The 24722-nt window shown below is 43.8% G+C and overlaps 1 protein-coding gene across 10 annotated transcripts in view; it reads right to left on the bottom strand.

Moving 5' to 3' along the window:
* The window catches only part of CDON (cell adhesion associated, oncogene regulated), an 88822-nt gene that overhangs the window by 33339 nt on the left and 30761 nt on the right, over nt 1-24722 (bottom strand). For 9 of the 10 annotated variants that reach the window (XR_014779591.1, XM_084783795.1, XM_084783797.1 and 6 more), the window contains exons 2-11: nt 24514-24646; nt 23879-24151; nt 22199-22345; nt 21000-21143; nt 19748-20035; nt 19018-19287; nt 12549-12902; nt 6097-6386; nt 5058-5232; nt 2961-3092 (exon numbers count right to left, since the gene is read on the bottom strand). Coding sequence is in view for 9 of the 10 variants with exons in the window: in XM_084783795.1 (XP_084639921.1) it covers nt 2961-3092; nt 5058-5232; nt 6097-6386; nt 12549-12902; nt 19018-19287; nt 19748-20035; nt 21000-21143; nt 22199-22345; nt 23879-24151; nt 24514-24586 (2146 nt within the window). In the remaining variant the exon portion in view is untranslated. The remainder of the gene's footprint in view (nt 1-2960; nt 3093-5057; nt 5233-6096; nt 6387-12548; nt 12903-19017; nt 19288-19747; nt 20036-20999; nt 21144-22198; nt 22346-23878; nt 24152-24513; nt 24647-24722) is intronic. The other variant, XM_084783796.1, reaches the window with a different exon arrangement.

Genomic DNA, 24722 nt, shown 5'->3' with positions numbered 1-24722 from the left:
GTTTTAGATTTATGGCTAAAGCAGTATCCAGGCAGTTATTCGATTTTAGTTGTGGTATATAAACAATTCTCACAAATGTCTTCTTATTTGAAATGTTTTCCAGATTATATCAAACAAACCAACAACCTACTGATTGTTACACTAACTGTTACTATTACCCTCCTTTAAGATGCCTCGAGGCTTTAGGAATGCTTCTTTGAAACAGTCTGTGAGCTCGTGTACGAGTACAATATAACAATCAACACTAGCAAGGTAACAAGGGAGGGAAAGGTTGTAAGGAAGACAGGAACAGTGCCACAGGATGATGACACAAGCACAGAAAAGTGGGTCAAAGAGTCATGTCCAACAGCTTGCAGGGAGCACTGCCGAGGCACAGGTGTTGACCCACGCCACAGGTTAGAAGGACTACACCCTGTGGCAGACACTTGGAGAACGAGGTCACCAGCATTTAAATCAGGGGCCTGACTTCCCTCGCGGAATAAGCAAGCTGCTGGTTGTTAGTGGCTTCCTTCGAGAGTCCTCTAAGGAGGGCTCACAAAGTAGCTTCACTGCACCCCAGCAAACTGCCATTCTGCTTGAGAGTCCTGTGGTCACCTGGTTCTCAGCAGGCCCGTGGGTCTTTTGGTGTGCAGACAGCTGAGATTTCAAACGGACATGGAATGGCATGATATTGGCGAAGACGCTAAGGAAGGAAGCGTGCGTTTCTCCTGAGGCCCCGCTCCTCACGCAACTTGCTTCCCTTCAACCCTCATTCCTAAAGCCTAAGAAGGAGGTCACACTGAACATGGTTCTTGGATGCAGAAAGCCAGGGTGTTTTACAAAACAAATGGCTCCAGGTGTAAGCAGAAGAAGGCTTTGGCAGGCAACTGTGGGGGATACTTACTATATTCCTTTCCACTAGACAGCAGTGAAAACAGAATGAGCAGAAAGGTTAATGCAGATCCTTACAGAAAAACCAAGTGACTTTTCAAGGGTGACTGTGCAAGACTCAAACTCATCAAAAGCCACAGGTCAAATAGGAAAGAAAGTTACTGAGGAGAGCATGTCTACGGAGACAGACACAGCCAGCCTCTGCAGCAACAGCAGCTACACTGGGAAAACGTGGATTCCGGCAGCAGCTCCACCACTGTCTGTGACACCGAAACCTCACCTGTTTCCTTATCTGGAAAGTAGACGTGCTCTCCTCCTCATAAACAGCAAACAAACAATGTCATATGCGTATTTCAGCTTGGAGAATTCCAAACTCGTAATCTTCACCTGAATCCATAATCTTCGCCTAGTCTTTGATAGCCCATCCATCTTGTAAATGGTTCCTTGCTGCCCACACTGGAGCTGCCTCCTTCTCATTCAGTGCAGACTCCATTACTAACCTCAGCTATATCTTCCTTCTCCTTCGCTCACTGGTGCCATCTCCATATTTCTCTCATCTTTTGTACTTCTTCCTCTTTACGTCTTTTGGGGTTTTTTTGAGGGGGTAAGCACAAATGCAGTCCCCCCACTACAAATTATATCGTCGAATTTCCAGCGTTTGGGGAAATCCTAGGGGCCGATACACCCCAACTGTAATAAATGAACCTCATCCTGGGGAAACCGCCTTCCTGATCCTGGGCTAGCTCCCTTGCAGCTTAAGTACTAGGGCTCTTCACAGCTCTCTGGAAAAGATTACATTTTTTAAAATGTCTTACTGTATTTATTTGTTTGTTTGCTTGCTTATTTATTGTGGGCAGAGAGGCATATGACACAGACATGAGTGGAGGTCAAAGGACAATTAACAAGAGCCATTTCTCTTCTTTCCCACATTGATCCCAGAGGCCAAACTTGAGCTGTCAAGCAATAAGTGTCATTACTCACTTGCCAAGATTACACTTTTAAGTGTATCATTTAAGACAATTAAGAAGAGCCGTTTCCTTACATAGTAGCAAAATGTTGTGTTCCCTACATGCTTTACTTATCATAATTACAAAAATTTTGTATCATAATTACAAAAAGTGGCTTTATGGCAGGGTATGTAGTTCAGTGACACAGCAGCTGCCTAGCATGCACATGGCCCTAGGTTTAATTCCCCAACATTTTACATACACACACACACACACACACACACACACACACACACACACACACACCACACTGATAAAATGTGAAATTTGAACATTCCAAAGAATTTTTATTACCCATTTAAATGCCATAAGATTAATTAAATATAGCAATAAAAGTAAATATGACATATAATCTTTTAGCAAAATAATCTATCAGTGATCTAGACACTCAAACAACTAGTCTCTCTCTCTCTCTCTCTCTCTCTCTCTCTCTCTCTCTCTCTCTCTCTCTCTCTCTCTCACACACACACACACACACACACACACAGAATCAAACTTTCAGGATTTAAAATACAAATTATTTTCTTGCCAAAGAGAAGGAAAAAACCCCTTTGTGAAAGCTAAAGACTTAGTAGTAGAACACTTTTATCATGTTGACTAGCAGTTGTGGCACTGGACTGCTAATGTTTAATCTTGAAATGGGCTCTTAAAGAGCAATGCTCATATGAGGGACATGGCTCCCACTGGTAAAGCACTTGATAGACAAGTGTGGACCAGTGTTAGGAACTCCAAAACTCACTGAAGAGCCTGGTAGCTGTGGTAGCCCCTGTAACCTCAGCTCTCAGGAAACAGAGACAGGGATCACCCAGCAAGATAGTTAGGTAGATTAACCAGAATCAGTTCCAAGCTAGTGAGACACTCTGACTCAGAAAATATAGTGGAGTGTGACTGGGGAAGATACCAACATCAACTTCAGGCCTGTGCGCGCGCACATACACACACACACACACACACACACACACACACACACAAGCTACACAGGATAGAACATAGCCTATATAACAAATGTCCCATTCTATCCTATCTCCCTGAAGGAAAACAGGACAGTGACATTCATAAACAGACAAGATGAAGATTCTTTACCTCCACTATGCCTAGAGGAATCCGGAAGCACAACTCCAAAATTGCTGTTGGAAGTCTCTGAAATAGCAGGCCGCTTAGGGATGCCCACAGGTGGAAAGGATGCCTGGGTGTTTTTTGATGATGCCATTTTTTCTGTAAGGTATTTTGTTGAAAAGCAATAAGCTTATATACATAGAATAAAAACAAAACAAAAATTGGCTATGAAGATATGAGTCTGTGTCTAAACACAATACCCACCTCACTCTCAGCTGATGTCAGGAACTAGGACAAAACGCTGTGTCTTTCTCTAGCATTATTAAGAGAACTCTACATGTGACTTTCTTCACGGTGCTACTTTAATTGACATGTGGGAAAAAACCAACTGTGGTGGTTGGGTTTGATGTAAGCTTGCCAAAGTTAAAATCACCTGAGCAGGGAGCATGACAGGAAGAACTGAAGACCCACCCCCAAATAATCCTGGTAGCAGACCAGAATTGTTCGACTGGCTCCCCCTTTTCCCTGAGTGGATTCATCTGGCTGCTGTTCCTCATTTTTGGTGTTTCAAGTCTCTATGACTGACTGAGGACCAGGAGCTCTTCAGGATGCTTTCTGGTTGTCTCTGTCTCTCTGTCTCTGTCTACGATGTCTCTCTGTCTCTGTACTTGCATTGGCTCTGTTCCTCTAGAGAACGTTGCATGTCTATGTCTCTGCTGTCCATGCGTATGGCATCTATGTTTATGGCTATGTTCCTGCATTGGTTCTAGTCTCTAGAGCACCTTGGCTAACGCAACAACACGAGCAGCACAGTCAAATGGGGACTGAGCAAAGGTTCTGGTTAGCCCATTTGCCTTTTGGTTTCAGGTATTTATTCCAACACAATATTCATAATTAAGGAGCTTCTGTTAAGGTCGTCCTACAGGAAAAAAAACCTGTTATACTAATATTAATGTCCCCACAAGCAAAAATGAAATTGTTTTTGTTGTTGTTTCCTAGTTTTTAAACTGAAATAGCTATTGAGTGGTTACAGGTCAGAGACTGCAAATAACTAGGGCCTAGTGGTGAAAACTTAACTGAAGATTCATTTAAAATGGAAAGTATTCATTTCTGCCTGACAGTAGGTAGATGGAAGTCTTTTCCCAAAGCCACAGAATGCATCCTTCTCAATCCACAGAGGCCACTTTTCTTCCAGCACTGGGGTTGAACATGCTTCTTCAGGGCTCCCCCTGCTCTCCACCCTTGAAGGATTTCCCTTTATGTGGGCCACTCCGGCATAGCCTCTTCTGCCTGGACTCCCCTCACAAGTACTGCGCATGTTCTGTCTTTCCTTACCATACCCTCTTCCTGACTCCAGAACTCCAGCCCAAATATTTCTCACCCTCCTAGCTCACTGGGCATCACCTGCAGAGACTTGGCAAGCTCCCTTGAGTGCTGTATGATGGAGGCACACTAACACACACACACACACACACACACACACACACACACACACACACACACAGAGTCTTCGCACTTTGTTTCATTACAGTGGCACCTTTGGTGTTCCTGGTGTGCACACTACGCACACCACTCTGCACCTTGGTGCACACCAGTCTGTCTGCTAGGCACTTTCTTGCCCCTGGTGTGCTTTCCACTTCCCCTTCTTTACACATCTATGCTAATACTGAGCATATTGCCGGTCACCTACTTACAACAACTCCAACTCAGACACTTCCCAGTCCATGCCTGAAACTACTTCTTTGTTAACACCACCCCCTCATGTGCATATGCTCCTCCCACCTAAACATGAGCTCCATGAGGATTAGCTTCGTCTACTTTCTTTACTGCCCAATGTGCGGTCAGCATCTGATAAAGCGCAGAACGGAACTGAGTTTTGTCTGGAGTTGTTCTTTGAGTGTGCATCTTATCTTCCTCATCAGAGTATATGCTCCACTGAGCTGCAGCTCAGCCTGAATGTCTCTGATTTACCTGCCTCAGCCATTTCAATGCTGCTTGTTGTGGAAAGGCAGCACAGTATGCATGCATAGTGGATTTACATCTTAGGATTTCTACTATCCACGAGGATAGCACTAATACTTGGCATGGAGCAGCCAGCTCTCTTTGACAGAGGACGACACTCACCTTTGCTGGTCCTGAAGGTAAGCATGGCAGGCTGTCCCTCACCAGCTGCACTTCTGGCCACCATCAGAACTTCATACAGACTTGACGGCTCCAGCTCAGTTAGATGCAGCTCATTCTCACTCCCTGGGACACGGACGGTGTGCCAGCTGCCCGCTGCGCCTGACCCATCATCCAGCTGCTCAAGAGAAAGCCCGAATAGTGAGAGACGAAGGGCAGGGAGTGACACCAAAACTTGCATTCAACTAATTCTAGAGACGGCTGCGGAAGTGATCTGATATCGTGAGCAAGAGATACAATGCCTTTCGTCTTATGAAATGTATTAACCTCATTAAGTGAGAGGAGCTTTTACATTTTACTTGAATACAAGCCTGCAGAGGAACAATATCACCCAAAGAATCAACACGTACAGACCTAAGCATGACCAAAATAAATGACCACACTCTTTAAGATTCTAGTACTAGTGAGAGGCTGGGCTACAGTGCAATGGCCACAGAGGGTAGCAGAGGGCCCCGCCCCAGCAGGCACTCCTTATTGGATGAGTATGCTACAACCTTATCAAAGGGCAGAATTACAGTTTTTAAAGTAGCTTGTGGAGTTTAATGACCAGTGGGTTAAAACATGAGGTTTGATAGAAAATGGTGAGTGATGGGAGCTAGAGGTAGTCACTAGTCTAGCTTAAAGCCTTGTGTTCTATACCCCAGCACAGGAAAGAAGGGAGGGAGGGAGGGAGGGAGGGAGGGAGGGAGGGAGGGAGGGAGGGACAGATGTGGAAAGAGAAGAAGGGAGAGAGGGAGGGAGGGACAGATGGAGGGGAAGGAGAATGTTATGGTTACTTTGGATTCAGACTTCAACTTGGGAAAAATTTATTTATACATTACTCTTACTAGTTTCCTAAGATCTGTCAATCTGCCATGCCTGGTGAGGATACCCCTGACAAACATGTTCTGGAATACTCTCAGTTTCTACCCTCACATAAGCAAATGTCTCACACATACACAGGGTTAAGGAAAGAATGGGAAGATGAACTGGAAGGCATTACCTTTCGGTACTTCACGAAGTAGGCATTGATGGGCAGCCCACCGTCCCTCCCTGGCCTCCACACCAGGTTGTATGTGTCTGGCATGTGGGTCTGTGGGGGGCTCAGTATGTTAGGAGCATCGGGGACAGAGACGTTTTTCTCCGCTGGCAATCCCATTCCACCGGGATGCACCCTCACTGGAAACAAGCTCAGCAAGCCTGACTCCGGACCATTTCTTGGGTCGCGTTCATCATTCTGAGTCGCTTCAGAAGGTACAACTGACTCTGCTTTTGTATTTGTCTCGAAAGGAACTGCATAAAGGGGAGAGAGGAATAAGGGGAGACTGCTTGAGGACTACTTTTCCAGAATCTTCTGTCCAGTTAATATCAGTGCCCATGCTGACATTATGAGCACAGCTTGAATCCAAGATGTTAAGACAAGCATCATTCACTGTTAGGTTCAGAGTGACATTTGACTTCTACTTTCAATCTGTCTGCCCATTGGAGAGCAACAGGGTTGTTTGGAAAACCAGTAGCATGACATAATAGTTGAGGACCAGTGAAAGACTTTCATTTTTACTTAGCTATGTATTAATATTCAGTTCTTGAATTAACAACTTACTAACTCAATTTAAAGAGACTTGGTAAGTTTAACACAATGGATAATGCATTCTGCTGTGAACAAAGTAACAGAGAAGAACACGAGAGATAGTGAGATGGTTCGGTGGACAAAGGCAGCTGTGGCCAAGCCTGACAACCCGGGTTCCAGCTCTAGAACCCACAGAGTGTAGGCTCAAACCAACTCCTACAAGCTGCCTCTGACCTCCACATGTGCACCGTGGCGCATGCCCCCTCCCCAGATGCACGATAAACAAATGTGGTTTTTCGGTTTGGTTTTGGTTCTAACGGTCAGCATTGTTCTCTCACCCTCTGGGTTCCCAACGTGACTTCCCAGAATTCCCAGTTACACAGTGCCCTCTAGCCCTGAATCTCAGCCTATGCTTCAGGAAGGTTCTTCTGCTTGCACTTTCACTCTTAGGCTTTGGCCACCTAGCAGGCGTGTGCCAGCTGATCTTGTGTAGAGATTTCCCAGACACAGATAAAGATGAGATTCCACTTCCACAAAAGTCCGCAGGAGAGCGAAGCAACTTTGGCTGTGTCCTCTGATTATGGCCAAGTTACAAATTACTGACCCCAAGCAAGCAAGCCAAAGGAAGGAACAGCCCGGCTACATGTAGCCAGCAGAACAGGGTAGAATGGGATGAAACAGCCGAGGGGCTGTGTCACTAATCTTTGGGGGCAGTAGGTACTCATCAACAGGCACCCCACTCATGATGGGTCACCTTGATGGGTTTCTAATCTCCACAGATTAGAACCTCTGAGCATGTTCATGAGGCAGTTTCTAGACTTGTTTTACTGAATTGGGAAGACCCATGCCAGAAATGAGTAACACCGTTCCATGGGCTGGAGAGAGCCTACCCCTGCACGTGCGTGCAGACACGAGCCTAGCATAACTGTCTTCTGAGAGGCTTCATCCAGCAGCTGATGGAAACAGATGCAGAGACCCACAGCCAAACAATAGGATGATCATGGGAAGTTTTTTCGAAGAGCGGGAGGAAGGGTTGGTGGCATTTAGAGGGGTCAAGGACACCACAAGAAGACCTACAGAGTCAACTAACTAGGCCCATAGGGGCTCACAGAGACCGAACCGCCAACCAAAGAGCATAGGCTGGATGTAGACCCCCTACACATATACAGCAGATGTGCAGCTTGGTCATCGGGTGTATCCCCTAACAATGGGAACAGGGGCTGTCTCTGACTGTTGTCTGCCTTTGGATCACTTTCTGCTAGCTGAGCTGCCTTGCCTGGCCCCAGTGGGAGAGGATGTGCTTATTCCTGCTGTGAGTTGAGGTATGTGCCTGGATTGGAACCCCTTAGGGCCTCCCCTTCTCTGAGAAGGAGAGAAGAGAATGGGGGGAGGGGCATGAGGGTGGGACTGGGAGGAAAGGAGGGAGGGGGCTGGGATCAAGCTGTGAAGTGATTAAATAAATAATTTTTTTTTTCAATTTTGAAAAAGGAAAAGGTGAATGTCAGCTGGGCACTAGAGTTCCTCTCCCTCTGTTTGTTCACTGCAGACATAACGTGAGCAGAAAATTGCAGCACAGAAGAAGTAAGGTGGGCACAAAATCCCACCACTAGCCAAGGAGCTACTGCCATGGTAGTTGCTGTGAGAGGAAAATTCAGTTTTCTTTAGTGATGTAGTCTCTGGTAGGTCAACCAGGGCAGGCCCACTCCCAAAACTAACTGGGCAACACAAACTGGACTAGATAGAAAAAAAAAAAAACCTTCAGGGTTGGGTGGGAAGTGGTGGGAAGGTAGAGGATCATTACGAATAGCTGGAGAAGGAAGGGTAAATATGTTCAAAATAAATAGTATAAAGTCCTCAAGGAATTAAAATATCTTAAAACATTGCCACTCTAAAGATAGCAAGTCTTCAGTCTCTGTGAGTTCAAGCCCAGCTTGCCTAGTCTACAAAGCAAATCCAGGACAGCCAAGGCTACACAGAGAAACCATAGCTTAAAAAAAAGAAAGAAAGAAAGAAAGAAAAAGAAAAGAAAACAGCAAGTCTTAAAACCAACTATTAATAGCATTTAGAATACAATTAGAATATAGAAAGTAAAAATAACACATTTTCATTTTTTTTAAAAAGGGTCATTTATCCAAAACTACTGAGCACATTTTTGGGGGGGATCCAGGAATTATGTAAGATATTTAAATGGATCATCTCATTTAATTCTCCGGTGGAGAGGAGATGCTTCCTGCTTTACAGATGAGGAGACGGAGTTACAAAACTCTTAAGACCACAGCTGTAGAAGAATGGGAAAGTGTCAGAAGTCTATGAAAAACCAACAAGACCCAGACTAAAGTGTAAGGTCAGGTCCTTGTTAGTACAAGAAAGAATGTCCTAGAATCATCCTCCATCAAAGAAAATAAGAAGCTAGTGTGAAATAGTGCAGAAGAAAACTAAGTTCACTGAGACAACTTGAAAATATTGCTCCTGGAAGGAACATGTTTACCTAGTGAGTCAGAGCCCAGTGCACACTCAGGGTGGATGTGGTGGTCCTGCTGAAAACCAGGCTCCAACCAAAGGGACAGCTGTGGCTTGGCCGATGGAGGAGGGCTCTTGTTTCCTTAGCTCCTGGATCCTCTGGGCAGCTGACCACTGGGAAGTGGCATGTGGCCACAAAAGAGTTTCCATATCACGTGCCTCAGTTTATACAGAAGTGTAGGAAAAATGCTATTCTGCAGCCAGCCCACCGGAAGAGCATCGCAATTCTATTCTGTTACTCCAGGTGCCCTGCAGCTTGCCACAACTTTTAAAATGGAGCAACTAAGTAATCTCTGCTGTCACAAGTAATACACCTCAGGTGATTACAAAATTATACGAGATACTATTTAAAGATCTTAGCCACATAGACCATAAACCCATCATAAATTAAAAATATTAAGTCGGAAAGTACATTTAATTTCCATCAGATGCCACCGCTTAGCAACAGCACACTGCAGCATCCATGTCCCCTCCCGTGGAATGGCTGGCTGGGAGGAGCAGCTCACTGCCTCTGCACGGGGTCAGAGTACCACAGCTCTTCCCGTCAGCCCAGGAAAAGGCCAAAGTTCAGAGTGTTGTTTCTGCTGAGTATGTATCGCTTTCATACCACTGTTTTAAATTATAAAACCTAAATTTAAAGTAAAATCATCTTAAATTAAGGGCTGTCTAGATTTTAGAGAATGTTCCTGGATGTTATCGCTATCTCAGTTTATCTTTAAAACAATTCTATTAGGTGGGTAGAATTCTATTTCTCTATCTTAAAAATAATGTTTATTCTTTGTAAGTTTCACACATTTATACACTGTGTTTAGATCACACTGGTCCATCACTACTGCCCTCCAGTTCTCCTTAGTGCCTCTACCCCAGCCTCTCACCCAACTGCATGCCTTCTTTTTTTTTTTTTTTTTTTTTTTTTAAGGGAAGATGTTGCTTTGCTTTGGTTCTTTGAGACAGGTTCTTACTCCACAGTCTGGGCTAGCCTTGACCTCGTATCAATATTCCTGCATCAGTCTCCCAGCTGTTGCTTATAAACACAAACCCCCTCTCCCAGCTTAAAGATAGATCACTTTTGAATTGGGGAAAAAAATAGCAATGTCAACAAATCTAATGAAACACGAAACACAAACTATACCTGTACAAGGTGGCCACTCACATCCACACCACACGGGGCCAGCCCCCACTAGAGGCTGGAACAGATACTCTGCTCTAGAGTCTGCTCAGATACTCACTCTGGAACACTGTACATCCAAGACCTCAAAAGCTCAAGGTCTCCGGAAAGAAGGGAGAGTGTGGAGTCACCTTGCTTTCAGATCTGGCTAGCCCTCTCCATAATACACAAAGTAACTGACAGGTCATGAGGCTAGAGAGACTCAGGTCTCTATGCAAAGAACTGTTCTACTCAGTACTGCCTGAGCTTTACTAAACTCAGCTGGGTCTCAATAATTCTTCCGGGACATAGAAAAAAAGTCCGAGTGGCTAAGATGCAGCTGACAGGAAATGGCATTTATCGGGACAGGATTCTGAAACAGAAGAGAATGTTGAAGATCTAATCTAAGCAAGTTGGATTACGAAATTTAAATGTTTCAGATTTCTCATACTTAGAATGCAAAAGAAAAAACATCTCATTCCGTCAGCTATAACCATAACATCTACATCTCCTTGTACTACTGTACATTTGCATAAAATAATCATGCCTGCTGAATTCCACCCAAGCAGCTCCTACAGATCTGCTAGCAGGCTAATAATTCTAAACCGTGCCACTCTTACTCTGCCTAGTAGAATATGTATACATAAATGCACACACATAGGTGTGCATACATATTCATATATCTAAATTTATATAATACTCAACTGCTTCTATTTGAAACTCAAGGTTATTAAAGTCAGAAACTACCTCTTCCTGCCACAAACATCACCACAACAAGTAGTTATAATTTACCAATGATTAGCCAGCAATCATCATAACCTAATACATTATATTTATGGAATGTTTTCTATTACCAGACAGCATTGTAATAGTTTTCCTGCCCTGGCCTCTTAGCCTTGCATATGAATCCTATGAACAGAACATTAGTGACACAGACCAGGAGCAAGCGGAGTTCAGCAAATGGCCTCTGGTTGCCACATTGAGCATTACTTCAGCACAGCCTTTAGACTGCATAGCCACACACTGCGCCACCTCTAACAGGCATCGAACAGCACATGTGAGAGTTCAGCCTTTTCCACACCTCTCTTTCTGGCCTCCAGCTTTACCCATAGCTAGAGACTCCTTGTTTAATGAGAGAAAACAAACAGCGATGCTAACAGCCAAACTCCAGCACTAGCACTCTCCTGCCAAGACCACCCAAGGCTCCTCCTCTGCTTTAAGGGTATCTATGGAGGACAGGACAGGCAAGGACACCCATGAAAGCCTGGACTGGGAACGATTACAGCAGAGAAGACCTCGAAATCCAGCATAAACATTGACCTTAATCCATGGACTCTGTGGCCAAAAGAGACATTGGAGGATCTGGGCAGAAAAAAGGTCACATGATACCCTATAAAGAGTGCCTAGAGCAGGCCCCTCAGTGTCCCCATGCTAAAGCAGTCCTGGATACCCTGTGTCTCAGAAGACAAACACCACAACAATCTACTCAGCTGACTGACAACCAACTAACGGATAACCAACCAGTTTAACAAACCACTCTACAACCTACTGACTTACCATTGGGGAATGCTGCTCTACACGGCCACTGGTGTAAGGTCTGAATGGGAGCACTTCAAAAATCATATGAAACTGCTAAGCCGTCACCATGGCAGGATACAAATGCTATTCTATATATCATTAGAAAAATAACATAGCTGGGTGCGGTGGAGAATGCCTTTAATCTCAGTACTCGGGGAGGCAGAGGCAGGAGGATCACTGTGAGTTCAAGTCCAGCCTGGCCTATAAAGCAAGTCCAGGACAGCCAAGGCTACATAGAGAAACCCTGTCTCAAAAAACAAAACAAAAAATAATAATAACATATAGCCACATACGGGTACTTGATAGGCCCCTAAGTCTACTTTCTCAATACAAGCCAACCCTTCAAACTTTGAATCTCATTTCTCAAGCTCCCCTCTGAAATTACCTCTCCTGGGAAATAGCCTCTTCAAAACCCAAAGCCATTAATCACAAAAACAGATGATATTTTGAGTTCATTTCCAAGAAGAGTTAAATGAGAAATGGAGCGCAAGGTCCATCTGGTTCCTATGCAGCAAAGTGCCCTCAAACACAGCCCAACATTTCACTGCCACAGGAAAAACATAGACCCCTTAAAATGACATTTCAAATCATCTTTTCCTCCCCTGAGGGAGGGAAAAAAAAACTGCCAAAAGCAACTCACCAACTGTGAGGAGCACTTCTGACTGTGTGGTGCCATGTTTGTTTGTAGCTTCACAAGTGTATTTCCCAGCATGCTCCTGAGTGACTGACTGTATAGACAGAGAGCTTGAGCCAGCTCGGGACATGATGAGGTAGACGGGCTCCAGGTCCACGTCCCCAGGTCGCAACAGGTGGGACTTTCGGGATTTGGATCTAAGGACCTGAGACGGATGGCTGGTTATCAATCCATGGCGGCCGTACCAATGGATGACTGGGACAGGAACTCCCGTGGCATTGCATGACAAAGTCACCAAGTCTCCGTCCATCACCTCTGCATTTGCTGGTGCAGTGACTATAACAGGCTTCTGTCCACTGTCTATTAAAAACATAAATCAAACAATCAAAACTAGGAATATGATAGCATTTGCCCTGAAAAATAATTTCATCCTAATGCAGAACTGCTGCTGCAAAGATATCCCTTTTCTGATTAGCTCACTTCTCAACTTTCACCCTGTAAAACTGACAACAAAAAAGCAGGATGTTTCAGAGCCAAACGAGGCACTTGCCACCAAGCCTGACAACATGGGGTCCATCCCTGCATCCCACAGGGTTGAAAGAAAACTAATTTCCATAAGTTGTCCTCTAACTTCCACACATATATGTACACACACACACACACACACACACACACACACACACACACACACACACACACACACACACACACACACACCAACCTAATTGTGAAAAGCAGAGGAAGCCCTGAGTAAACGTTCAAGGGGAGGATGAAGTCCTGGGTCTGTTATTGACAAGGACCTCAATGCCTGAAACCCATAGGAATTGCCAAAGCCTTCCCAGGTAAGGGAAGTGGCAAAGCGCTGTGCAAATGTTGACAATGTGTAAAAAAAACAAAACAAAAAACTGCAGCTTTGTCTTCCTGGATGACTACAACTTGATTCTGCTCCCCGAAAACTCCTCCTACTGAGTCCAGAGACCATCTCCTCCTATGCTGTCCATAATTAAAGCACTGAGTTGCTAGGTTGTTGCATTTTAGGTGCCCTCCATTGGAGTGGGCACAGCCCATGCGACAGCAGCTTTTCTGTGTGTGTCTGTGTGTTTGCTGCTTTTTCATTTCCTCATCACTCCCTCAGGTTTCCAGTACCAAGTCGTGTCGGATGTTGTGTGTGATTTTTTGTGGGGGACAGTTTTGAGACAGGGTTTCTCTGTGTAGCCCTGGATCTCCTGGAACTTGCTCTGTAGACCAGGCTGTCCTTAAACTCAGACATCCACCTGTCTCTACCTCCCAAGTGCTGGGACGAGAGGAATGTGATACCACACTCAGCTTGTAGTACGTAATTTTTAAAAAGTAGACTTTTTCATAGTTGTAGTTTCCTCAAATATCCTACTTAGACTTCTTGTCCTCCTGAAAGGAATACACACACACACACACACACAAATCTACTGAGACTCCATTAGGTTTTCAATGCCTACTCAACCGCTGTAAATACAGAATAGGTCAAGGAGAACCTCAGACCAAAACATGAAAAAGGTAAAGAAGTATAAAATTAGATAATATTCCTTCAAGAAAACGTTCAGATCTAGTGAAATATGATTAGAGAAAGCTTGAGAGAGAAAAAACCTTTTTTTTTTTTTTTTTTGAGACAGGGTTTCTCTGTGTAGCCTTGGCTGTCCAGGATTTGATTTGTAGACCAGGTTATCCTTGAACTCACAGAGATCTACCTGTCTCTGCCTCCTCGAGTGCTGAGATTAAAGGTGTGTGCCACCATGCCCAGCTGGGGAAAAAACAATCTATTTTAAGTGAACTCTGACATAGTATTTCTGAACATGGATAGGAATAGCAGTTTCGTTTCTAAATCAAAATGGCATGAAGACTTTTCTTCTGGTTCTGGTATTTTTCTCGAGGGATTTTTAAGTGAAGCCACAATAAAATATTGATCAGCATAGAAGACACTTCTTCGAGCATATTTCTTTCTCTCAGACCTATTTATCATGTCTGATAAAACCAAGGACACTCAGTCTTCACAGATTTCTGAACTTTTGCCAAGTGAATGAGTAGAAATGCTCTCACTAGCCGTAACACGCTTGTCCCTGTGGACTCACGGAGCTGCGCATCTCCTGGCAGGTTTATGTGTCATTCATAAATGCCTTACATGACTCGCTAAGACATTTGGCTCACAGATCATAGAAATACCCCCGTATATTCCTCAAATGCTTTCCCTTGTGAATTTATCTTTATGTACCATGTGAGTTAGAGATTCAATTTTCCTTTCTTTTTCATTTTGATAATTATCTCAAGTCAAAACTTGAAACGGCTGTCCTCCCCGTGGGGTGTACAATACCCGCTGAATCAGGTCCTTTCATGTAAATATATTTTTGTCATTCTCTGTCATGTAACACTTGTGACATTATTACTGGCTTCTTATGCTTACAGCAAGTGCCTCATGCCTTTAGAGTGCTCTAGTTATTCTTAGGCCTCTGATTATCTTTATACATTTTATGATCATTTTCTCAAGTCCAGGCTGGACTCAAATTACTTACAGCAAAGGATGACCCTAAACTCCTGATCCCTCTGCCACCACCCTCTGAGGACTGGTGTCATAGGTAGGTGCCTTAAAGCCTGGTTAAGGTCTTCAAAATGTTCTGATAAGATTTCAACTGGAGTTGAAAAGACCAGATCAATGTATAATTCCAAATTTAGCTACCCATGACCTAGAATGTCTTTCTATATAACTTTGTTATTAATATTAAAAAGTGACTTTCAAGTAGCATTTTCTGTTTGTTGCTGGTATACAGGAAGGATTTGTGCTTATTTAGGTTTTCACCTAGCTTCTTGATAAATATTAGTATTTTAATAAGAAAATATATGATAAATAAGGGCTAGCAAGCACTTTGGATATTGTACAATAGCAATATTGGTTATAAATTCATAACTATTTGGATTATTTCTTTCTAATTTCTTTTGTGTCTTTCTGTGTGGACTGGAGTCTCTCATACAAGGATACAGAGTAAGTTTTAAAGAGAGTGGCTTTTACATTTTCATGGTAAGAGGTGCTTCATCTAAGTCCTTGTTAGATAGCTTTTATTAAGTTCTATTTTTATTTTTCTGACTGTCCTGGATAGTTTATCTAATTCTTCCTACTTATAATGAAATAATCATTGTTTTTTTCCTTTATACAGGAAATAGGGTAAACACCACATTTTATGGCATTGCTGATACTACGATTCTTAAACCTATGTTCACAAATAAGACCTGCCTTTAGCTTAATTTCTTATCTTATCCTTCTGTGATTTTGGACTCAAGATTATACTGACTGGAGTTTCCCTTTCCGCTTTTCTCTGGGAGAGTTGTATAATATCTAGAAAGGTCTATTACTCACCAATTCAGTAAAATCTACAAAACCAACTGGCCTGGTGCTTTCTTTGTGGGAAAAGCTTAACTCCTAATTCAATTTCTTCTATAGCCATGGGGGGGTGCCTATTTGGGTTTTTATTTACTTTAAGTCAACCTTGCTAGGTTCTACTTTCCCTTAGAATTTGCTCATGCTGTAGTCTGAATCTGGAGTCCCCACAAAAGTCTGTGAGTTGAAAGCCTGGTCACCAGCCTGCCATGCTAATGAATAATGATGAAATTTCAACAAGATGGGGCTTAGTTGAAAAGAAGTGAGGTCTCTGGCATTACATCCTTTGAGGAGAGACTGGGAACCTGCCCCTCTGTCTCTCGGCATCCAAGCCATGAGATAAGCAGATTTCTTCTAGACTTACTCCAGCCACAGTGTTCTCACTGTGCTGCCTGCCATAAGCCCAAAGCAACAGGCCCAAGTGATCATGTCTACAGCTATGAGCTAAAATACAGCATTTTTCCTGTTCGGCGGATCGTCTCACGTATCCTGTCACAGTGGCAGGAGGCTAACGCCACAGCTCTGTTTATATTTGTAATTTACTCTCCCATCAGTTACTTTATTACTTTTAGAGACTTACAACTTCCTTCCCCCCTCAATATTGTCCATTTATACCTGATTTTTTTACTTAGAATTTATTTTGCCAAAGATTGGTTCACTTTATTAGACTTTACAAAGAACAGATTTCTATGCTTATTGATCTTGTGCTTTACCTTTCTTAGATGTTTTCTGCTTTTGGCTCTGTTTTGTCTTCAGCTTTCTTCGAATCTGCTCTAACGTTCCTTTGACTTACTCAGTAATTTTCAGCCCTACTCGTTTTCTTTGGTAAGTACATAAAGCTATGAAAGGCCTGAATTCCATGTTGGCCGTCTTCCCACAGGACATGACTGATTGTGCTGGCTGCTCTTAAGTCAACTTGACACAAACTAGAGTCATCTGAAAGAGGGGAACCTCAATTGAGAAAATGCCTCCATAAGACCCAGCTGTAAGACATTTTCTTAAGTAGTGATGGATGGGGGGCCGGGATCCAGACAATTGTGGGTGGCGCCACCTGGGCTGGTGGTCCTGAGTTCTTTAAGAGGACAGGCTGAGCAATACAGTGAGTAGCACCCCTCATAGCCTCTGCATCAGTTCCTGCCTCCAGGTTCCTGCTCTGCCTGAGTTCCTGCCCTCATGGCCTTTGATGAACTGTTAATATGGAACTGTGAGTAAAAGAAACCCTTTCCTCCCCAGCTGGCTTTTGCCCATGGTGCTTCATCACAGCAACAGTAACACAAAGGCGTTGACCTTTGACATCTTCCCTGCCACTCAGATTAAAGTATATTAAACTTCCACTATGACTTCAAAGTATTGTTTAATGTTTCCAAGTGCATGGTAATTTTTTTTTTTAATGCTTACTATTAGCTTCTAAATTTGTCATACCCAGGTCAAAAAAGTGTTCTGTTTCACACTGATGCCCTGAACTTTGAAAGCTTTATAACATATTATAAACAGTTTCCCTATTAAAAATCAATAAGGAAAATACCCCCAAAGTTAAATGTTCAAGTGGGCAAGAGACAGACAACATGTAAAGAAGTACATCTAAATGTCTCACAGGCATAGGAAAAGATACAGACTAAAAACTATCCCCACCCCACCCCACAGGATTTCAAAAACTGGAAGGAAAAAACAAAACAAAACAAAAACAAAAGCAAAGGGTGGGTTGGGAAATGCTCAGTTGCTAAAGCGCTTGTGGTACAAGCTTGAGTTCGGTTTCTACCACCAATGTAAAAGCTGGGTATTCAAGTATGCAAGCCCAACGCAGGGAGAGGGGCAGGGAAGCAGGTCCCCAAGGTCACTGGCCAGCCAACTGAGCCCAATCAATGAGATTCAGATTCAAAACATAAAGGAATTCAGGAAGACGCCCAACTTAAACCTCTGGAGTCCGTGTGTACATGTGCGTGCACACAAACTGACCCCGCTGCTCTGTCTTTGTGTGAGTGTGAGGAAATACAAAATATAAAATGCTCAGCCAAGTATGAACTCATGATAATTATGAAGAGAAATTCAACCATATCTTTTAAAATGTCTATACATATGTAGGTCTATTCTGCAAGTTCACTTTTTAGGAATTTCTTTGAGAGATACTCACTAAAGATTACGTGCAGGATTATATTTAGAGATTGTGTGAGGAATAATTGAGGTGTTCACCACATCTCAAACAGCTGTCAACCAGATGCTGGTCAAATCGCTGCAACTATAAAATGGAACAGCAAGCAGCAGAACACATGAGAAGAAATCCAAACTATAGGCTAAGTAAAAAATCTTAAAGGAAAGAATTCTACCACCATTTGTGTTTTTAAAAGACAATAACAACACATATATGCACATGCACACTTAGTGCATAACTGCTTATATATGTGCATAAAAGTTTATTCAAGAAACTGATAAAAAAAAAAACCCGTCGGTTCTAACGAGAAGACTTGGCCGGCTGTTGGATGGTGGTAGGGATGGGGAGGGAAGAGAGACTGTATAAGCTACGTAGCAATGGTTTAAAAATGCATGTTTTGCAATAGTTTATTACTTAGGGCCTAGAGGCGCCCAGGAAATCACACATGCTATTCTGCTTGTGCTATACTTCCAACCTAGAAGCAACCTTCTAATTGAAATTTTGTTATGTTTTTGGGTGTTTTGTCTGCATGTATGTCTCTGAGCCACTTCTGTGCCTGGTGCCCACAGAGCCCAAAGAGGGCATTAGATCCCCCGAGGCTGAGTTACGGATGGCTGCGAGCTGGCATACAGGTGCTGCAAATTGAGCCCTGGCGGTCTGGAAGAGCAGCAGGGGCTGTGAACCACCAGGCCATCTCTCTATCCCAAAACAGTTTTTAAAATGAGCCTGATTAAATAATGGCACCATCGTGGCACCATCGTGGAAATGCCAGTCTGTCACTACAAAGGGTCACGGAAAACAAACACCGTTCTTCTATGGGGACTGGAGTATTTTCTTTCAATGAACATGAATTAATTTCTAATTACTGAAAAAGCCTACCCGTGAAGTAAAACTTCCTGTGATTACGTGATCTGAAAGCACACCTTGTTCAATTTGAAGTCTTCCAGTAGACTGCATAAATCCGATCCCATTGTCTGCTATACACTGATACAGGCCGGAATCTTCCATGGTGACCCCCGTGATCTTCAGTCCGTTCCCTTCAGTTAGATGTCGTGAGGACGGGTGAATAGGCTGTGCGTTGTGAAACCAGGTGCGGTTGGGAGCTGGGTTCCCATGAACATCACAGGAAAAATGTACAGTGGCCCCCAGAGACACCTTCTGATCGTGCAGTCCTTTAGAAATCGATGCAGGCTCTGAAAATAAAGCAGGTGTAGGTAACTATGCACAAGTTACGGAGACTCTGTCTCTAACACTGAGCAGGGAAAACTCTGCTCTTTATTTACAGCCTCCATCTGTTGTGGCCATCAAGAAACCTACAGAATAACTGTCTAGCTATTGGTTAGAATCTTATTTTTTGTGTTGATCCACTTTATACCCAAACACCCATGAATACACGTGCACGCACACATTAAACTCTCCCTGCCTGGCATGTAGTGAGGATGAGGCACCCAAGAACATGCTATGCCAAATGTTCTTTGCCACCCAGAGATACGGTGCACACAGCATGCCTTTACAGAAATGAACCCTGTTTCTGGCTACTGGTGTGGCTATTTCTTGATATCCTGTGTCTTGTTTTTAGCTTCACAAATGTCCTTCAGACATCAGTTAGGCCGGGAGAATGGCTCGATTTGAAATGAGTAAGCAAGGCCTTACCCAGCACATTAAGCGTGTAAGTGACATGTTTCACATCTCCGGACTTGTTGCCCACCACACAGGAATAGTTGCCGGAGTCCGCCGCGCCGATGCTGCTTGTGACAAGGTGAGAGTACAGCCTTCTCCAGCTGCTTCCTGACAGAGCATCCTGTCCATCCTTCAGCCAATGCACTTGTGAGGCTGGGACCCCACTCACCACACACTCCAAGGTAACGGCGCTGTGAAGGAGGACAGCTAATGCCTGAGAAAGGGCAGGATGAAGAATGTGAAAGCCATCCGAGGAAGGGCCTGGAAGAGGAAGGAAAACACAAAATGGTATTAGAAAATGGTTCACTTCCACCCCCTCCCTTAGCCGAGCTGTGTACACTATGGGGAGCAGGGCCCCTCTTCTCCCTCATGTGACAAGGCCCTATGCATAGAAGACGGCATTTTTCTCTGACAGTCAAAATAAATAGACTTTGTGATATTTTTTGGAGATTTTCTACATTTTGGAAACAGAGTCTTTAAGCCTAAAGCCACCTCTTTACTATATTCCACTTCAGCTCAACAGCCATAATCCAAAATCAGCCCTGGTTTTTGTCATAGCTGATAGACAGCACATTACCTCTTGATTTCATACTCCACAGTTAACCACCAATTGGCTTACCACTGTTGTAAAATTGTTATGTCTAGAAACATTTTTTTAAAGAAAAAACAACGGGTGCTGAAGAGATGGGCTCAGCAGTTAAGAGCACCTGCTGCTTTTGCAGAGGACCCTGGTTCAGCTCCCAGCACCCACTTGGTGACTTATCCATAAATGCAGCCCCAGTGGATCTGATAGGTTCCTTAGGCACCAGGCATACGCATGGTGTATATACATATATGCCAGCAAAACTCTTATATACATAAATGTCTTTGAAAACTAAAATAAAAACAGGTACAGGACTACCCAATAGCGCACTGATGGACAAATGACTCTGTGTTAAGGGCTCTGGCTGCTTTTCCAGGACTTAGACTCTACTCTGAGTACTCACATGAAGGCCCACACCAGGTGTGCACACGGCGCACAGACATACATGCAGGCAAATACTCACATGCATAAAATAATAATAATAATAATAATAATAATAATAATAATAAATTTAATGTTAAAACATAACAAAATAAAACCAGGACCAAAAAGCATACTGAACTCTCCTTTGCCAAGGCTTCGAGAGTCAGACTTGTGAGGGCTCTCCCTTCCCTGGTCACCATCATCCTCCCAAATACTTACGACTCACAAGGAGCTTCTGGCCAGTGGGTTCAACTTTCAGTTCACTGGTGACAGGATTATAAGCAGCACATTTGTATGACCCCTTATCCTTTGAGGATACATTCAGAATCTGAAGATTTCCTGAGGGAAGGATTATGTAGTTCCCTGGGAAAGGTAGAGAGCGAGAGTCAGGGTCTGGGGATGTAGCTCAGTTGATGGACTCCTTGCCTAGCACAAGGCCCTGGGTTCAGCCCCCACATCCTCCACATGAAACCAGGGTGCGGTGGCATGTGGGAGGGAGAAGAAAGAGGGTCAGAAGGTCAAAGTCATCTTCCCCTACAGAACTTCAGGCTCCCCCTTCCTGCAGACCCCCACAACTCAACTAGCACTAACAGAGACTTGAGATCTATACATTAAGACTAGCAGCAAACATGCAGCCAAAGAAGCTTTACTACACAGGAGAAAGCAAAGCCAAGCCCAGTCACGCTCATATAGCAAAACATGCCTTGAGCGGATGGTCACAGTCAGAAAGCACAAAAGCCTTATTTGGACAAAGACACAATGAGCACAGAACCATCTGGATGCATCTCAGCCTACAGTCGCAGCAGTGGTGTTTAGTCACTGGCTACTCACCATGTTTCTCAATGAATATGCACGGGGTAGCCAGTCATGGCCTGGGCACATATGGCATGGCAATGCAGAAGGCAGACAAAGGCCCCACACTAATGTACTTAAGACTACAGTATAGAGGACAAGGAGGCAGATAAGGGGGTGCCTAACAGGTGCTGGAGAGATGGCTCAAAGGTTAAGAGCACTGGTTGCTCTTCCAGAGGTCCTGAGTTCAATTCCCAGCAACCACAGAGTGGCTTATAACCATCTATGATGAGATCTGGTGACCTCTTCTGGCCTGCAGGCACACATGCAGGCAGAACACTATACAAGATAAATAAATAAATCTTAAAAATAAAGGGGAGGATGGCTAACAAACAAAAATATATATGGTACCCATCCAGTGTGATACCTTCTACGAAATAAAGGGGAAGAAAAGGATAGATTGTCTTATTTATACACATCCCTATGGGTCATCTTCTCTAAGAAGTGGTATTTAAATATGGCACTGACGAACTGACGAGCACACTTTTTGGATTCAGTTGTCTAATGTAACCACCTGCCTCAGTTTCCTCCACCTGCCTGGAGAACACATCCCAAGCAGGACTCACCTGTGGAATACTTCAGCCACTTTCCCCGGATCTTATAGCGCACCTCAGCTTTAGGGTTACTCTCTGGTACCCTGCAGCCAATGAAACCGGTGTTTCTCTCTTCTGCAGTAATAACATGCATTGCTGATGAATCAAAATCACCGAGTGCTGAAACAAACAAGTAAACAATGAGTGCAAAACCATGCAAAGCAACGTTAAAGCTTGGAAACACTGTAGAACGGCTTTTTGTGGCAGCTGATCCTGGTCCCCGGGATGGCAGGATCTTTCTGTTTTCGGTTTTTCTGTTTGCTTTGGACACGTTTCATTGCATAACATTATGTAGCTCAAGCTAGCCTTGAACTTGTGATCCTCCGGCCTCAGCTGCCCACCTGCTAGGATTGCAGGTGTGCAACACCACAGCCAGCAATAAAGCTTTTTCACTTGAGAAAGCCTCTGGGGCAGAGGTGTGTAGTTGAGGGCTGACAGCTAAGTCAGGGCACACAATTTTCGGAAGTCACTGCCCTCGGAACCAAGGGAAACAAACTGCTCCAAAACACCAGCGAGAACTGAGAAGCATAATTATTTCCATTCTGTCAAGATAAATTCTTTCCCAGCCAGAGGGGTCTTCCTCAAACTCACTTTCCCTGCAACGAAACGGCTTCTGAGAATGAACCCAGGGCATTAGAAAACCCAGCAGCCCACTGAGCCTGGGTGCGCTGAGCTGGTACTGATCCCTTTCCGTTCAAACAGTGCGCTGAGGACTGAGCGGGCTTCTTATTATCTCCGCCACCCAAAGAAGCCAGCTGCCTGCCTCCAGGAAATCAACCCAAGTGTGTGTCTTGGAGCTGTGCACGGGTCACAGCTCTACAAAAACATTTACTCTTCTCAGTTATGACAAACTCACTACTCCAGGGGAATCCAGATTTGTTCTGTAAATAGGGGTGCCCTCGCAAAGCCGTTTTCCATTACTGGAAGCCATCGCCATTTGAAAGGCAGATGGCTCAAACTCACTAAGAAAAACCACACATTCCAGATTTTCCATAAGTTCAATTCTTCGCATTCCATTCTTTACAGTCAGTTTTTCCTCCCCCCCTGCTTCTTCAGCCTGGTTTAAATTACATAAATTAAAGCCCCCTGGTAATCGAGGGAAATAAAACAATTAGATGGAAAAGAAAGATAAAGGACTACAGAAAATAAATGAGTGTCAAAAGCCAACTTTTTTTTGGTCTGTACTGATATTAACAACTTTAAAAGATCACAAAGATATTGCCCTGAACTCACACTAGAAAACTGTCCTATGCTAATGAAAAGGAAGAGGAAGAGGAAGAAGAAGAGGAGGAGGAAGAGGAAGAGGAGGAGGAGGGGGAGGAAGAGGAGGAGGGGGAGGAAGAGGAGGAGGAGGAGGAAGAGGAGGAGGAGGGGGAGGAAGAGGAGGAGGAAGAGGAGGAGGAAGAAGAAGAAGAACAACAACAACAACAACTTCCACACTATGGCTAGAGACTACGCTGCTAGGCTGGGCTACAGAGGTTCCGTATCTTTCCCCAGCTACCTGCAGCCAAAGCACGGTTAGGATAAGAACTCCTCAGACTCCTACATGTCCCATATCAGTGCCCAAGCTTTCCCCACTATTAAAAAATGCAGGAAGGAATGGAAAGCCTATAGATCTCAAGAAAAACATCAGACAAGATTCAAGGTACTCACCTGCAGTTGACACTGTTGCAGGGCCACTCAGGATGGCACCAATGCTGTTGTTGGCAATGCACTGGTAGCACCCAGAAAGGGAAGGGTTAAGAGACAGAATAGTCAAAGTCCCCTGATGAATCTTAATCTGTTCCATGCTTCTGTCCAATCGTTTTCCATTATGCAACCATGAGATGCGGGCAGTAACAGGTTTAGCAGAACAATGGAGGACCACGGGTCTACCAAGCTTCTGGACAGCAGAGAGTGGCTCAGAAATGAAATAAGGTGCCAAGTCTACAAGAGAACATTTCCCATGTGCAAAAAAAGAGAGAAAGGGGCAGAAAGCAGAGAAAAGGTATATTAAATACATTTCATCTGCATCCATAACTGAGGCAGTCTCTTGTGTCTATATGTGGTAATTCTTAATGCTTATAACAAATTCATAGGCCTATCTTCAAAGGTCTCAAACTCACAGACCCTCCTGCCTCTGCCTCCCAAGTGATAGGAGGCAGCTAGGCCCCTACAGTATTTTTAACAGGTAATAAATGCTATTCAATGAATATATATATATACACCCACATTCACATAAGTATAAAGCAAAAATATTAAGATGAGCTTAGGCTTCAGCCCAAATCCCGTCAATATTCTCCTCTTACCTGAACTCACAGAAGAACACAGAATCACAAGAACATATAACAGTGTCCATAAGGATCTGAGGTCTGGATGCATAGCGCCCAATTACACAAGTAGGCAGGGAAGACTTCCAGAGAAAGCCCAGGCCTCAGCTCACTAGAAAACATTTCAAAAAGAAAGAAAACGTAAACTATAAGAGCCACTGACATCTTTAAACTGAAAACCTTATCTT

The sequence above is a fragment of the Acomys minous genome, assembly GCF_964271855.1.
Source record: "Acomys minous genome assembly, chromosome: 5".
Lineage (NCBI taxonomy): Eukaryota > Metazoa > Chordata > Mammalia > Rodentia > Muridae > Acomys > Acomys minous.
The sequence above is the reverse complement of the archived record's forward strand: the minus strand, read 5'-3'. Positions and strand labels throughout refer to the sequence as shown.